Source organism: Neopsephotus bourkii, unplaced genomic scaffold (genome assembly GCF_033783945.1).
Source record: "Neopsephotus bourkii isolate Nb327-2 ecotype Australia unplaced genomic scaffold, CSIRO-AGI_Nbou_v1 NB_53, whole genome shotgun sequence".
In the NCBI taxonomy this organism is placed as follows: Eukaryota; Metazoa; Chordata; class Aves; order Psittaciformes; family Psittacidae; genus Neopsephotus; species Neopsephotus bourkii.
This window is the reverse complement of record NW_026900570.1, coordinates 12,988,812-13,005,197: the sequence shown is the minus strand read 5'-3', so window position 1 is coordinate 13,005,197 and position 16,386 is coordinate 12,988,812. Positions and strand designations below refer to the sequence as shown.

Genomic DNA, 16,386 nt, shown 5'->3' with positions numbered 1-16,386 from the left:
CTATGGATCACTGTAACTGCAGTGAACCCAGTCACAAGCTCCAGTCAAAGCGAGAAGTAAGAGGAGAGAAAAATGGTGAAGACATCAGAGCAGCAGCTTCCACTTGCACATTAGTGTGTATTCTGTAACTTTAAGAATGTGTAGTAGGGCTTGGTGATGCTCAGTTTTCTATAATCCCCTGGCAGTGATGGAGAGGGAAGATGAAATTGCCAGCACAAGTTTTAGAAGCTGTGATTTTATTCTTTTTTTCTTTTCATATGTAGTTGATAGAACCCAGCTGACTTTTCCATCTCCCTGTTTATCCACCTTATCCTAATGGCACCAGAGCAGGCACGATGGTTGCTAGAGGGAGAATTTCTCCCGTCTCCCTCATGGGCACCCATCAGTGTTCAGCCACCTAGAGAGGTCGTTGCTGAGCAGGGTGAGATGCTACAGTCTCAGAAGCACATGTATCCATTGCAGAATTTTGCCAAGGCCTCTGTTAACAAAGCACTAATGTTGGTATGGAAGTTTTCCCTTTCTTTTCATTGTTTGCTCATTCTTTGCTGCTGGCAGTTACTGCTGCTGCTTAGAAAACTATGATAAAATGTTCAGTGACTCTCTGAGTGTGTGCTTTGGAAACTCTTTGAAGCACTGTTATCTTTTCAATGAAGGAAACCTATAGCACACGTAGTATAGGGTCAAACCATTTTCATGCAACCTGACTGTGTTGCAGTCAGTAAAGGTTTGTGTATTGTTCTCCTGTGCTTTGTGTAACAAAGACTGCATCAAGTTATTAGCAAAAGGCTACATCCTGCGCTGAAGCAAATGGCTTATTAGTTGTAATATTTATTTTTCTTGTCTAAGGATTTCAAGTGTTGGCATTTTCTTCCTGGTTTGGAATCAGTGAACTCTAGCCTGTGTGTTTGATCAATAAACTGTTTCAATTTGTCACTGGCTACATCTACTTAGAACACCTTTGCACTGAAGCCCATGACTTCAGCTTCGGTAGCTATGAATATCAGATTAAGATAAAATGGGATTTGTGTAAATAAAAGCATTTTTTAAACTCTTGTATTCCTTTAACATGCAGCCCATTTTATTGCTCTTTATAGTTGCTATTCGTTTTCTTTGGCACTGAGGTCCCAAAGTGTTTTACTTATGCAGATGGAAAATTATTTGGTCTTGAGGGTTTGTTTTCTTTCCATTGTTTCTTCTGTAGATGTCAAGGTTGTCACAACCCACATCATGTTTTATACATTCAGTAATATTATATCTCATACCTTTTTCCGTTTCTTTCTAGATGCAGAGGGAAATTGCTTATATGGGCCGAGATGGCCCAAATACTTCTCGCCCTGGATCTGCCACGCACCCTCCACACGCGATGCCCAGCTCTCCACCCTCCACCCCGGTACCCCACTCCATGCCTCCCTCTCCATCCAGGATTCCCTACGGTGGGGGCCGACCCATGGGTGTGCCAGGCAATGCCACCATCCCCAGGGACCGGCTCTCCAGTGTGCCAGCCTCACGCTCGATATCTCCCAGCCCAAGCGCCATTTTGGAGAGACGGGATGTGAAGCCAGACGAGGACATGAGTAACAAAACCCTTGCCCTGATCCGAAATGAAGGTCTGTACGGTGACCCCTACTTGTTTCACGAGGGGAGGATGAGTTTGGCTGCACCCCACACCGGACACCCCCTTGATGTCCCTGATCACATCGTAGCCTACCATCGCAGTGCCATGAGGTCATCAAGCACTTACTGCAGCCCCTCTATGCAGCCTGAAATGCTGGAGCAGTCCTTGTACAGACAAAAGTCACGGAAGTACCCGGAGAGCCATTTGCCCACTCTTGGCTCTAAAACACCTCCTGCCTCACCCCACAGGGTGGCTGACATGAGAATGATTGATATTCATCCTCACCATAGTGCTCACATTCCCCCCCACACCATCCAACCTGACAGGTCTTCCCCCAGCCGCCAGTCCTTCAAAAAGGAGCCAGGACCACCTGTGTTTGTGGATGCGAAAGCACGGAGCACCCTTGGCCACCCAGGCATGGGTGAGGTGGTGCCCTCTCCAGCTGACAAGCAGGCTTTTGGCTATGGGTCACCTGCGATGCCCAAGGACAAGGAGACAAGGTAAGGCAGAGCTGAGGCTTAATTTATGCAATGAGAAATGCTCCTAAACCACACATCTTCTGTCGTTTAGCACCCAGGGGACAGTATAATGTGTAGGAGGCTGCTGCACTGGGCTGCAGTGTTTATTAGCCATCTGACAAGGTAGTTAGTAATTTAGAGGAGATGCAACACCGCCCGATATTAATCTGAAAGTATTGTCAACCCATGATGAATCCCTAGTTATTTTCATTTGTGTAAATTTCAGTCGTTGGAAAAAATATAATAAAATAAAATGATTAACTAGGGGTTTTCTTTCCAGACAACCAGATCATGTTACAAGAACAAATGATGTTCTGTTCCTGCTAATAAGGGAATATATTTCACCCCCGTTAAGAATGACACTCTGATATTACAATTTTGGTTCTTTATGGAGTGGAGTTTTTCTCATCTACTGTTAGGAAATGGAAAGAATTTATCATTACTGTCTTATCTCCTGTAAAACATGAATTTGCATAAAAATAGGACAGTTGTTTACAATAATATTCCTTGAGGGGAAACTGCTGAGAGGAGCGACTCTGTGCAAGGGAAGAAATCAAAACATGAATGCTGTTCCCAGTGATTTTTCCAGCATCACAAATAGTTGGTGAGCTGGCTGTTAACTTTTATGCACTGACAAGGATGACAATGATCTCTCCTGTCTCTTTAAGGACCAGATTTACTCAAAGGTCTGTGAAGGCTTCTACTGCCATAGACCTACCCCTAGGAGAGAAAAATCGTTACGCTGCCAGTCAGTTGCTGTGTATTTGTATGAGTTGCACTAATCTCTAGCATATTGTTTGTGCTGTTAACTTTTATAGAGCTCTTTAGGGAAGTGAAGATGAATAGCTGGAAAATACTGAGCTCGCAGAGGCCAAAGGTAACTGGTGCCTGCCTTAACCACTGTGGAGATACGGAGCTTCATATAGCCCCCAAACTTCCTTTCCACCTGAGCAACTTGCTCAAGAATCAACCACCTCTGACCACACTTGGCCAGAAAAATGAATGTGTTGAGAGATCCATTGGTTGGAAAAAAAATGGAGGACAGAACAAAATCAGACATCCACAAAAATTACAGACTTAGAGCTTGGTGGTTATGTTGGCACAAGAGCATGAGTTAGGGCATATTGCAATCTAGGGTCAGTGAGAACTGGTTTGTATGTATTTATTTCAAAAAAAATGGGTGTAGATGCCTGAAATTTCATTTCAAGCTTTCATTATTACAACTATGAAATAATTTGAACTATATTTAAATAATTTGTGCTATATTTAGATTATATATCCATCACTAAACCTGTAGGGGCATGTAGATGAGGCCCTCTGGTTTAGTGGTGGACTTGGCAGTCCTGGGACAACAGTTGGACTTGATGATCTTAAAGGTCTTTTCCAAACCAGGTGATTTGCCAATTCTAATCCAAGAGATAGCTTCAGATCAAAAGTTTTACAAATTTGATGTTAGGGGGTGAAAATAAGGGAGGACACCAACAACTTTCCAATCTGTGTCTTTCTTTCTCACCTCTGGGCATCTCATCTGTTCACTCAGATATGCAAAAGGCTGTGTGTTTGTGAATATATAAAGAGCAACTGTATAGATAATTCTGCAGCTCCTTAAGAGGAGCTTTGCACCAGGTGTTTTGGTCCTGGACCCAGAATGTATTTACAGTGATGAAAATAGCATTTGCATAATTACATTTCCGAACAAATACATGACCTTAATATTCAGCACGGTGTGCATTAGCCACATGTCACTGAAAAAAATCATTCTTGAAAGCTGCTCTTATAGGTTGTAACTTCTTTAACTTTGAGAAAGTGTTACTTTTAAAAAATAGTTGTAAATACCAAAGCAGTTCATGAAAATTGGAGTGCTTTCTAACCGCTGCAATATTGGGACTTGGGTTTGAGTTCTACAGACACAAAATGCTCTAAGCCTTATTTTATCTTTGTAATAATTTCATAAACTTTGAAAGCAAATACTGTTGAGATTGTATCTAACTAAACAAGGAACACTAAGGGTATCCAGGCTGAGGTGCTCTTTTCCTGCGTCAGTAGGAAAGGGTTTTTATGAACACCTGAATTGTGACATATATAATGGCAGAAAGGTATCCTATACTTGTTGTGAATGGGATACGGTTTACACCTATAAGCAGTACAGCTAGGTTTGCTTCTGTAAGAATATTTTGGGATTGGAGAGATGGGGCTGAATTCATCCTCTTTAAGGCATGCTAAAATGAGGCATATGCTGCTCTGTCATGCACATTGTCCAGTTGGTGGTGACTGTGCAAAAAGCCTAAACATCAGGCCACAGAAAGTGACTGGTGTGTTTGGTCAGCCTGCATGCAGACTGTCAGGTGTGGGGCATCAGCAAAAGGGAATGTTGAGTATGTCATAGGCTTGGGAATACTGAAGAGGGAGGTCTTTTGCATTTGTGCACTTGATAACAGAGACTCCCCATCCTGACTCATTCAGGAGTGGATTGAGGACCATGCAAGCACCAAACCAATCATCTCAGCACTGCTGTTCCTTCCATCCCTAGTGGAGTGTGTTAAGAACACTGAAGACGTCTCTTGTGCCATCACTTAATGGAAATTACCTTGAAGTAGCACTGGCACAACCTCAGGACAATGCATAGTTTAAGTATAGATCAGAGAGAAGATTAAAATGGATAAGTTACGATGCCGGAAGTTAAACTGGATCTCTCTTTCCCTGTTCATTCTCCTTTAGTTTTTCCAGTCTGTGACCGAAGAGGGATAGATGTGTATTTTATTAGAATATGTCAAGTACTTACAGCAGACCAGACCTCTCTTTGACTGTATCCTGGTTTTGTTGAAGAAAATGGGTCCATTACCTTTGGCATGTTAATTATGGCAGGTTTGGGTGAACAAAAGATAAAAACTGGTATTTCCAATCTCTTCTTTTGGAGGTCCCTATTTTAATTTTACACTGCGGAAGCCAGAGTGTCAAGCCTGTTATTTAAGCCAGATTTGAGAAGGTTTTAATTGCCTCATGTAGTTCTTTCTTGTATCTGTTTTACCTCAGGTAATTTCAAGGTAGCTATTTCTGCCGTATAAAGCATTGAATAATTCTCACAGTAATTCATTTACCAGAAGAGTTCCATATAAAGCTCTTTTAGAACAGTGAGAAGATACAAGTTCACGGAGATATAAAAAAATAAAGTATGTTAGTATTCATATGCACAAAAATATTAGAAGTTTTTCATCTTTGAGGGGTCATCAACCCTTAAAACAGAGGTTTGCTGGGAGGATGAGTAAATTCTTGTGAGTGAGCATGAGTTGTTTAAACAGGAATTTACTATCAGATTTTTTGATGGCCCATTTATATAGCTTATAGTAGACCGTTCTGGCAGTTGCTACAGGCAAAGTAGATGTTTAAATGTTGATAAACTGGAAAAGAAGCTGTTTATCCAAAAGTGCATTAAATTAAATGCCATTTAACTTACATCCTTTGCATTTAAAACACATGTTGTGTTAAAAAAATCTAGGTTATTTGATAGTGCTGAATATGTGTATAATAAATGCTCCTACTCACTAAAATTCAGTCGTGAGAATAGCAAGATAGCTGTACAGGAGTTTTTTCTCCAAAAGCATTTCAAGAGTGTACTGTGATTCTCTTCTGCCTGAACACAACTTCTTCTTCTTCTTCTAATGTGGCATAAAGCCACATTAGTGAGAAAAGATGATAGTAGAACTGAGCAGAAAATGGGATCACATTTGCAGCTTGTGGCTTGCAGTTCAAGAGTCAAGTATAATGGCAACATGTAGGTTATTGGGTATTGTTCCCATCAGAAAACTACTTTACTGTCTGATATGTTGAAGTATGGATGGACTCCCTGTGCATTAGGAAAAAGTGGTCATGCTCTGTAAAGCCATGGTCAGTGGGAGACTCCATCAGAATGCGCTGAGAATTGTATCAGAAAAGTGGACTTTGCAGATGTACAAGGCCAAAGTTGCATTTTCCTTTGTGAAAGATGTTGAATGTTCTGAGGAGGCAGAAAAAGATGAATGCAAATGACCAGTATAGGGTGGAGGAAAGGTAAACTGTACTTTGGCTTCTGTTGGAGGAACTGTTTGTAGATGAGATGCAGGCTCCTGGATAATAGTTGTCAAGCAGTATCGCAGCTGGCAGTGCTTCAGAGCTTTCCTTTTCTCTTTAGCTTCAAGCTGGAGAAAATTTGAGTTTAACCTTATCTTTAGAAGATGGAAGTATTCCATTGGGAGGAGAGCAGAGTAAAGAAGAGTTCTGCTGGTCTTTGCATCATGCCCTTCCAGGATAGATACTCTGCTGTTTTGGGCAGACTTTGGGGTAAAGTCTGACTGTGACACTTGATTCTAGGGAATCCATTGGGAAACTCCTGATTGCTTTCTTTTCCCAGTGAGATAGAAAAATTTCTAATGAAATGTTTCTCTAATAGGGTAATGTAGAAAGAAATGGGTTTTTTTTTCCCTGTCTCTGAACCTCTTTTTGATTACTATACCGGCTTCACTCAGGGTTTAACTATAAAATACGAAGTCACTGAAAATCTTTTTCCAGAATAGTGTGCCAGTTAATTCATAGTGCCAGTCTTCTGTGGCACAGCCTAGGGTCAAACAAGAACACAAATGGTTACACAGCCCAGTTCTAGTTTGTGTCTGTATGAAGTATCTTTTCAGTGATGTGAATATTAAAGGTATCCCTAGAAAAGGGAAGACACATGCAAGTCATTCTTTAATAGCATTGCTGTGAGAAGTGGGTATCAATTCATCAATATGATGTATCCTGCTTGGGTTTGCTTCCAGTTAATTTCAGTCGAGGGAATGACATGAAACCTCAGTGAAGCTGTAAGGAAGAAAGCTGATGATGAAGTTTGATGCCTCAGTGCACACAGTCCCTGGAGAAACAAAGGCATTAATTTGCTTCTGCTGAATTTGGGGAGTGAGACGCTGGCATAGGGCCCTGGATGTACCCAGACCTGGAGCTGTGGACCAGACTGCTAGGGAGAACAGGCTGGTGTCTGCCTGCTTTGCTGGTCAAGGCCTGTCACAAGCTGAAGCCAAGGCTGACAGAGGGGCCTGCTAGAGCTGGGAGTTGCTTCTGACCTTGCACCCTCTTTGCCTCCCCTACCATGCTACTACCTCTGACTCTCCCAGTATTCACAGGAAAACAATGTAAAACAATGCCTGTCTGTGTTCAGGCTGATAAAACAGCCATTTCTTTCCCAACTGTTGTACAGCAGACCCTCCCTGCTCTTCCTGGGTGGTGGAGAGATTCAGATTATCTGGGAAATCAATCTGGAAACAGAGTTTGGCCTTCACATGCTACCCTGCATTTTGTTCTGCCTGACCCTCCCTCCTGGTGCTCCATGTCCCAACCTGCCCTATGTCACTAGAGTGCCAACCTGGCCTGTGCCCTGGGAACCCTGCTCTGCCCCATGCTGCCCGTTACAGGAAGGGATGGTGGGGCAGGCTGTTCCGCCCACCTTCCTTCCATTAGGAGCACAATGAGAAGTAGAGAATACAGTGTTGAGAGCCAAAAAAGTACAACTGTCATGACAGTGTCAGCATCCCTGACGGACCCCAGGCTGGCACAAGATGAAGAAAGTATTCATTGTCTCCCTCTGGAGCAGAGGTTGCTCCAGCCTTTCACAGAGAAGCCAAAGGGGAAGGAGGCAGCTGAAGAATACCGTCCCTGCCTGGTGTGATGGGTGGCAGGACTGAGCCACTAGCCCTTCAGACACATCAGCCCTAAGCACAGCCCTGCTGCCAGGCTGGCCATGTCCCTGCCTGCCAGTGCTGGAGCACGCTGCCTCCCACTGCCATCAGTCAGACTGCCAGGTCTCCCAAAATCAGGTCATTTGATTTAATGCCTAAGAGGCACCTTGTTTTCAGACACCTGTTTTTGAGATGTTTGGTGCTGATGGCCGTAAGGAGCCTGGGTATTACAGTGAAACGACTGCAGGAAAATCCTGCCTTGTCTTTCACAGAGTAACTCCAGAGCACATGTAGATTCTTCACATTCTTAATGCTTTTACCATATGAAAAATAATGTGCTCTGTGCAATTGATTCCAGTATTTCATTCATTTTTCATCATCTCCTATCTCTGGAACATCCCTCTCCCTCTTAACAACATATTTTCCTAGATTTCATGGCAAAGGACAAGATCAGCTTTGTGTTGCCATAATCTCTTTTGAAGCAGAAAATTGTTTCCAGATTATCGAATGTGGGATGGAAAAAACATCATATTTATGAATTAGTAAAACAGATAGACTTCCAATTGAGATTATTTCCAGGAAGGTTTTGTGGTGATTATCTGGGGGGGAAATAAATAAATAAATAAATAAGTTTTCATTATTAAGTGTCTAAAATGCTGCATTAGAGTTTGTTAGAATATATTTATCCCAGGCTTTTAGTACCTGTTTTTGTTCCAAAACTTACTGTAGCCTGAACCAGCTTCTTATTTTAAAGCTTATGACAGTGGAAATTCTGTAACATATTTCTTGGTTTGAAATGAATTAGGTCAGATTCACTAGTCTTCTCACCACCGTTCAAAATACCTTTCAACATGAAGACAGACAAGTAAGATGCTCCCGCTGTATCAAATTGCAGTAAGAGCATGTCTGCTGGCTGGGAACTGACTGAGCACTCATTTCTTCTCTCCTTGTGTCTGTTAGCATCTCATTACTTGTTTTGCTGCCCTGTTTTCACAATGTCTTGAGTGTCTCGGTGTCTCTCCTGGCTATGGTGTTTCTGCACGATCCCAGCAATGCTCTGTTTCAATCTCATGTGAATGAAATAATTAGCTTTGGTAATCTGGCTGACTGCAGGCTGGGCTGGTTACTCGCTTTGTACCATGTCAGCTTGCTTTTGCCTGGTATTGCTACCTCCTTTTGAGTTTATATGGCCCTTAACTGATTGGCATTCAACTGGAGCTTGGTAGCCAGAGTTCAGCTGCTACCGTGTGCCCAGGATGCTGCAGTGGTGATGGATGGCCCCTGCTGCAGGCTGAGTCTGGGCCTGCATGTGTCTGTCCCATCTTCTTTCATCCATCATTGCTGCTGGTCTTAGTCACTTGCTTTTTGAGAAGTTTTGTTCTGAGACATCTTCCAAATTCACAGCCCACTGTTAGGATTTGGTTTTGTATGTCTCCCCAGTCACTTCACTGCTGGCATATAGGGATGCATTTTCAGAAGGTCCTGTCTGATCTCTCATATTGATGTGTGTCTGTGTGTCATTGACATGCTGGCATGTGGAAGTAGGCATCTGTGTGAGCAAAAGGCTGTTTTGGAGCCCATTGAGGAAGTCACCTGGTACTTGACTAATACATGCATTTATGTAAACAGATAAACATACAAACACACAAATGTCAGCCTTCCTATCCAAAACAGACGTTGTTGTTTCATGACCTTTGGTACCTATGGAAAACTCTGACCATACCTATTACAGTTCTTCTTTCTCTCTTCTTCCTTTTATGAATTTATCAGGATATGTGCATGCAAACAATCTGTTTTATGATAATGTTGCTGTGCAGTCTGCATTTGGTGTCCTGTGCCTGTCTGTCACAATGCTGTCCTTTCCAAGGCAGACAGTTGTGATGTCAGGTGCAAAGGATTTGGCCTCAGAAGTAGTCAGCATGGGCAGATTAAATGCTTTGCAGACAAAAATCCTGGGTTTGGGGAAAGTAAAAATAGTAACAAGAAGAAGTGTTAAAGTCTTTAATCCTGAAACCTTATATGCAGGCAGAAGTATTCTCCTGGTGTATGCAAAAGTGAAAATACATGAAATAATATTTTGATTATTTTCACTAGTTCCAAGAGGCATTAACTGATTGTTTTAGATGCCTGTCTTGTGAGATCGTTAGAAGTTTATTACTTGGGTGGTTGTTTGTTTTGTTCTTTTTTAATGAAGCAGATGTCTTTTTTAATGTCTGTTACCATGCAAAAGCTGTCCAAGCCAAGATGCGGTAAGCTGCTGCAAGAAGGTATATGCAAACTGGTACCTGTGGGCCTTTGCACAAGCTCTGTAGTGTCTTTCCAATCCTGTGGTAATCATTCACCTAGAAAAACAAGTCTGAAAGCAAATATACCTGGCTTTAACAAACGGTTCTCTTGTCTTACAGAGAGAGGATACAAGCCATGGAGAAACAGATTGCCAGTTTAACTGGTCTTGTTCAGTCTGCGCTTTTTAAAGGGCCAAATACAAGTAATAGCAAAGATGCTTCTAGGTAAAAAAAGAATTCATTAAATCTGTTTCTCTGTAATGATTTTAGTAATCAATCAACAAAATAATATTTGACTGTAATAGTAAAAAAATCCTTAATGCTCAATCATTTTTAAATATCTTTATCATCCCCATGAGAATGCTAGGCAGAGAGGAAGAATATGCCAAATGATAGATGGAGATTAACTGCATTACTCTTCTTTGTGTTAAAACAAATCAATGTAGCTACATCTCTATGCTTTCTACTGCTTATACTCCATTCCTTGCTTAACTTGTATTAAAAGCTGATTGTAAAAAAAAAAAAAAAAAAGGCAAAAAAAGCAACTGACAAGCTACTGGTGATTTAAATCAAAAATATATATGCTAGACAAGGCCATTTAATTTGCTGATTATAAACTTCATTACAGTTTTATTGATTGTATGTTAAAATTATGATTTTTCTTTTTATTACTTAGTGAGAAGATTATGATGAAAATTGTGTCCGGCAAGAACAGCACTGACACTGCAGGTAAGACAATTCACTTCTAACTTACAAATTCTGCCTCTCTAACATTACTAGCATCCCTTATAGAAATGTCAAATTTACTTAAATTCCTATTGCTGTAGTGTCAGAACTGAAGCTGAAGTTCAGGATATGGAAGTTGATCACATCTTATGGTAAGAGAGGAATTTCTGGCAGGTTGAGGTGGTCTGTGGAATGAATTTCACACCTGCACTGGATGGTTTAAATGAGGTACAGAGTCTCTGCATATGGTGAATTTTCCAGTGACTCATCCCATCTATAGTGTGCATCTGTCATTAACCCCAGATGTATCCAGATTGCTGTGGAAGGCTAAATATTTCATTCCTATTCTGGTCATCTGAACTTTTCTCTGAAGTTCTGTCAGTAGGGTGCTACAGATGTAATGACATTAAGTAATTTAGCAGTCAGCAAGATAGCACTTTCTCTAATTAAGCCATATTGATCTGTTGCTAATTGTTAGCTTGTGCCTAAACTTTTCTGAGCAAGCATCAATTATGAAGCCAGTATGAGCTGGTCTTATTTTAGATTCCCACTTGGAGAGCTGTTAAGTGTTTAAAAGATGGAGCTAAGGGTGTTGTGAAAAAAGATGTCCATGTGATTGGAGCTCTTTGTGTATGGGCTGTGCTGGAGATGTCTGCAGGGTGTGTGTGTGTTTGTATGCCTTCTTTTCACCCTTTGCCATGCACTGAATGCAAATAAAGGCAGTTCCCTACTTCCTGGTAATGCTGTTCCCACAGGGAGGTCTGTGCGCTGGCAGGTAGTAAACCACACGCATTTGTTACCAAACCTATTATGCTCTTAACTAGCTTTTCTGTTGGAGCTGTTAGTTCACGTTCAGGATTCCTGTTTATCTGGAATTGCAGTATGTCCTCCTAACCAACAGAAATCAAACCAGACCTGGAAACTATCAAGCATATACAAGAGAGAAAGTGCTAAAATCCTGGTACTGGAACTTTTCTCCCAAGCCACTCTCTGGTCCTGTTCCAGCTTTTCCCTTCCTGCTGGCCCCTGGATGGGGAGAGCAATACTTCAGGCTGTGAAGAAAGAAGCTGTAATTGATCAGTTTCTGACAACTTACTGAGAAGTCCATCATTTTTCAAAACAGCTGCAAAATGCTCTTAGACTTCCCCTATTTCAGTGTCATACACTTAAGAATTTATGGTATTCCCTACTCACACAGGTCTTGTCTCATACAAAGCACCTATGAAACCATCAAAACCCGCACACACAATGCCTTGTGTTCCTCTTTGTATTGTATTGCTGTTTGGCCTTTCCGTTTGCATTGTGTTTGAACTAATTCAGATAAATACTTTGTGGGGAGCACTGAGTTGAAGGTTCTGATCTAAGGGTGCCCTGCTGTGAGTTTGGACCAGATGACTTCCAGCTGTCTCTTTCAACCTGAATTATCCAGTGATTTGCCTGCACAAAGCAAAGGTGGGAATTCCACAGTGTGGAAGTCATGCCCAGCCCACCAGAACAGAATGCTGGTTCATCCGACCAGCAACCATTTCTTGCCACTGTTGTTAAAGATTCCGCACTCACTACCTTAGCATATAACTGAACACATGTCCCTGAAATGGCAAAATTACAGCTAACAGCTGCATGTCCAAGCATGGGGGGTGGAGAGTGGGGAATGTAATTTACTGTCAGACACCAGATCAGCATCTGTCATGTACTGACAGGCGTTTACTTTGTCACATGACCATGCCCATATCCAGCGTCTGAGTAAGGATATCAGCATTCAGGTTGTGCAACAGATGCCTTTCTGATCACTTGGGTGATGAGGACAGGGCAGCGGGGGCAAGCGAAGCAGCCACTCATCTGCAAGGATCCCTATCAATGCTAGAAATTATAGTTGTTACTCCTGCATCTGCAACCCTAAATCCAGTCTTCCCAGCATGACTCAGCCACCAGATTAAACTGCCTTTAAATTAAATTAAAGGGAAACAAGGTGTGACGCTGACCCTAATGCACTACAGCATTGTAATGCACATTGTCTATTACCAGGGATTGTTGCATAATTGAATAGTCCTGTATAATAGAATATTTTGCTTTTGCACTTGCTTTTGAATTTAATAAGTCGGTGCAGGCCCTGATTACTTGAAAATTAGGCAATCTGCCAGAATATACTACATAATGTTTCTCCTTTTTTGTAAATATGCTTGGGTTTAAACGTGTCAGCAGCATCTAAAAACGCTCCTCCTGACTGCTGTTTTGTTCTTCAGTTCACCCCAATCCTTATTAAGTATAGCCATTTAGGCTGTTGACTCTCTTAGTATACAATTGCACTTGACAACTGTGCACTTACAACTGAGATACCAGTTTTAGCAATTTCAAAGCCTATTTGAAAGAAAAAGTAGTACAAAATGTTGATTGAGCAGTCCTTTCTAGAGTGCTGCTAAGCAGAAACGTGAATAGCTTCCCATCCTGAACAATAAAACATCTGTGCAGGATAAAATTGGCTCATCAATGTTGAACCAACATTGTATTTTATAGTATGTGTTCCAATGATAGGAGACAAAAAATAGAGAACTAGCTCACTTTGGAAGGGAAAGAAACCAACATTTCTACATCCTAGATAACTTTATAGAGCTAGATTGCGAATACTCTGGTTTTCGTATAAACCGAATTGTTGTATTTAACTTGTTTTTGCTTTGCTAGTCTGTAGTGGATTCTTTAGCCTCAAATATTAAAGAGCCTAAATAAAAATGCTTTTTCACTGCCGAAAAAGAGCCTCTAACAATCGTGCTTGTCTGCATTTCTTATGTTTTATTGCTTTAGGCTCAGTTCTTTCATGGGGTGTGGGTTCAAAGAGCAGTAAGCTTTCAAAGACTGGCTGTGTCTCTTCTACTAATGTTAGGATAAATCCCATGACTGAATCCTTATAACCTTCTTCAGTTCATCAAAAGTGAATGGCTTTTCACACAAGGGACTCTTCACATAAGGATGGCATGTGACTCTAAACCCAAACCGTACTAGAAAGAGTCTCCTTGAGATTACTAACAAATGTGCTGGGAAATGCTCAGTCTCTTTTCTGTCACATATTTGTTCATCAAGTGGTGAGATTGATAGATTAGTCCTGGATTCATTGATTAAAATAAGATCTGTTGTATCAAGCATTATCAAAAAAAAAAAAAAAAAGTAATAGTTCTTCGCTAGGTGATGCCTGGTTGGAAGAGGAAGAAGGGAATTTCAGTACTTCCTGAAAAGGCATCAAGGAGTATGTCTTTTTGCAGTAACACCATAAGTACAAACCCAGAGAGGGAGATGGCAATGGGGAGAAGTATTACACATGTAGGGCCCAGATTTGACTCCTTGGTCGTTACGAGGTGTCTTGTCATCTCTGTATATCTGTGTGCTTTTTTCACATGCATGACTCTAGCTGTGATGATCTGTAAATTAAAAACATTGTCCATATCTGCTTGCTTATCTCAGATTCAAAGACAGATCACACCAGTCTTTGAACTCTGCCAGTGTTTGCAGGTAAAACATGATCCTGATTCCATTCTGAATCAATGAGCTGAAGTTCCACAGTAATATATATATATATGTGTGTAATATTTTATTCTTTTAAGGGTGCTTTAGTGCCTGGCCATCACAGATTGTTAATGATGGAATTGCAACATTAACATTGCATTTACCTATTTGTTTAGTGGATTCTAACTGAATGGAAAGAGAACTAAGTAACTGTCAGGTGTTTTACCCAAATGATGCTTGAAAATATGGTTCTTTGATAAAGATATGAATAATTTGTGAAGAAACTTTGCTGGGTATCTTCAGATGGCCTGTTTTCTAGCGTGCTCAAAAGAAAACCTCAATATTTTAGAAAGAAAAATAAAATGTGGAAAATAGAAGGAGAGCAGTCTTTGCAACCACAGCAAAGGTCAAGTGTCAGGGAGTGAAAGTTGTGTTGCATACCTTCCTGAGCCTAGGCAAATAGTAAACCGTTCCCCTTTTTGCACGTCAGTTCTATTTGTGCTTTAGAAATGTCAGTTTAGTTCATTAGCCTTTGTAAAAGAAAAAAGAAAAGTTAACATTTGTTTTTTGTCCAGAGTATTAGCGAGTTATGAAGGGTTCCTGCATTTAAGCCACCATACCTAGCTCCATAAAGGGTTTATTTAAAAACCTGAGAACCAGTGCTGTTTCTTTCCCTTCAGTCCATCTGGCCACACATCTACTCACAAAGCTACAGTCTGGGACTATTTCCAAAAGCGAGCAATACTCCCTAGATGAAACATCCCCTCATTCAGCTGCCCTTTTATTCCTTTTTGATGAAAATATGTATCTGCGAAATCAGCTGCTGATCCTTACTGTGCTCTCATGCTCACTTGGTAACTGTGGTGGTGTTTCACACCCTTAAGAGTCCCATGTCATGCTTCACAGGCTCTGAGCACACTCTGCAGCAGGGACTCTGTGGCAGCAGAGAGTACATAATGGTGAGAAGAGGTGGCCAAGGCAGCAGAAGAGGAGGAAAGCTGCTTTGTAAGGAGTCAGAGACATTTATTGCTTACAGAAGCAGATCACAGTCCATCTACACTAAGAGGAAAGCAGGCACCCCTTCCTGAGAAAATATGTGAATTGACTGGGGTCCAGCATGGGGGAAGAGACTGGTGGGGACTGATTCATGCCTTGGCTGCATCATCACAGGGTCGGGGGCTGAGGTTTTGGAGCTTTTGCTTGAGGCAAAAAATAGCAGAAAGGTGAATGTGCATTCAAAAATAGTCTAGATTTGTGGCTGGAGATCAGAACTCTTGGAGGCTTATCCACATTTTTCAGACTATCTGGGGGTTTCTGTCTGTAGGGTTTATGAACTAAATATCCTTTTCTTAAAAAAAATGAAAAAAATAGTGCATATGGGAGGGAAATAGATGCTTGACTGTAGGAAAAACTGCAGTGTACATGTAGACAGACAAGTATTAACATATATTAGACTGAACCATGGAGTGGGTACAGAATGGCACAGTGAACAAGGACTGTTTACTTCTTGAGCATTGCTTTCTGTTAGGCAGCTCTTTGAAAGTCAAGAGAGCATTGAATAACCCTGGAGTATAGCAAAAATGTGCAGCAGCTTGCTCAGCACTGAAATGAAAAGTGCCGTTGTTGAAGCACCAAGTAGATCTAGCTGGAGCAAGTTTGGGTAAGGTATAGCATTACAACAGCCAGCACCAGCTTTAGAACAGGTTTTTGTTTAAGCAAGTCCCTGGAAGCCTATGGCATGGCACCCCATATATAGCATGGGTGCAGCCAGAGAGGCCTGTGTGTTTACTGACAGCAATTGCAAATGTAGGTAAAGCAAGAAACATGATTCTTCAGGAACCTTTTGGCCCATTTTTAAATAAAAATAGTCAGGTGTAACTTCCATCCTTTGAAAATGCTTCCCCCAGATGAATTTTGCAAAGGCTATATTTGAGGTATCCACACCTACTGGCAAAGGAATAACAATGTGTTTTTATGCTGAGCTGTATTTATGGGCATGTTTGGAGGTTTTGCTGGTTAAAAAGAAAACTAGGGATGAGAGGGCA

General features: G+C 41.3%; 1 protein-coding gene across 19 annotated transcripts in view; it reads left to right on the top strand.

Moving 5' to 3' along the window:
• KIAA1217 (KIAA1217 ortholog) overlaps positions 1–16,386 on the top strand; it is a 371,859-nt gene that overhangs the window by 319,552 nt on the left and 35,921 nt on the right. For 15 of the 19 annotated variants that reach the window (XR_009725177.1, XM_061351553.1, XM_061351543.1 and 12 more), the window contains 3 exons: positions 1,283–2,115; positions 10,241–10,345; positions 10,797–10,849. Coding sequence is in view for 18 of the 19 variants with exons in the window: in XM_061351553.1 (XP_061207537.1) it covers positions 1,283–2,115; positions 10,241–10,345; positions 10,797–10,849 (991 nt within the window). In the remaining variant the exon portion in view is untranslated. The remainder of the gene's footprint in view (positions 1–1,282; positions 2,116–10,240; positions 10,346–10,796; positions 10,850–16,386) is intronic. The other 4 variants (XM_061351515.1, XM_061351571.1, XM_061351647.1 and 1 more) reach the window with 1 other exon arrangement.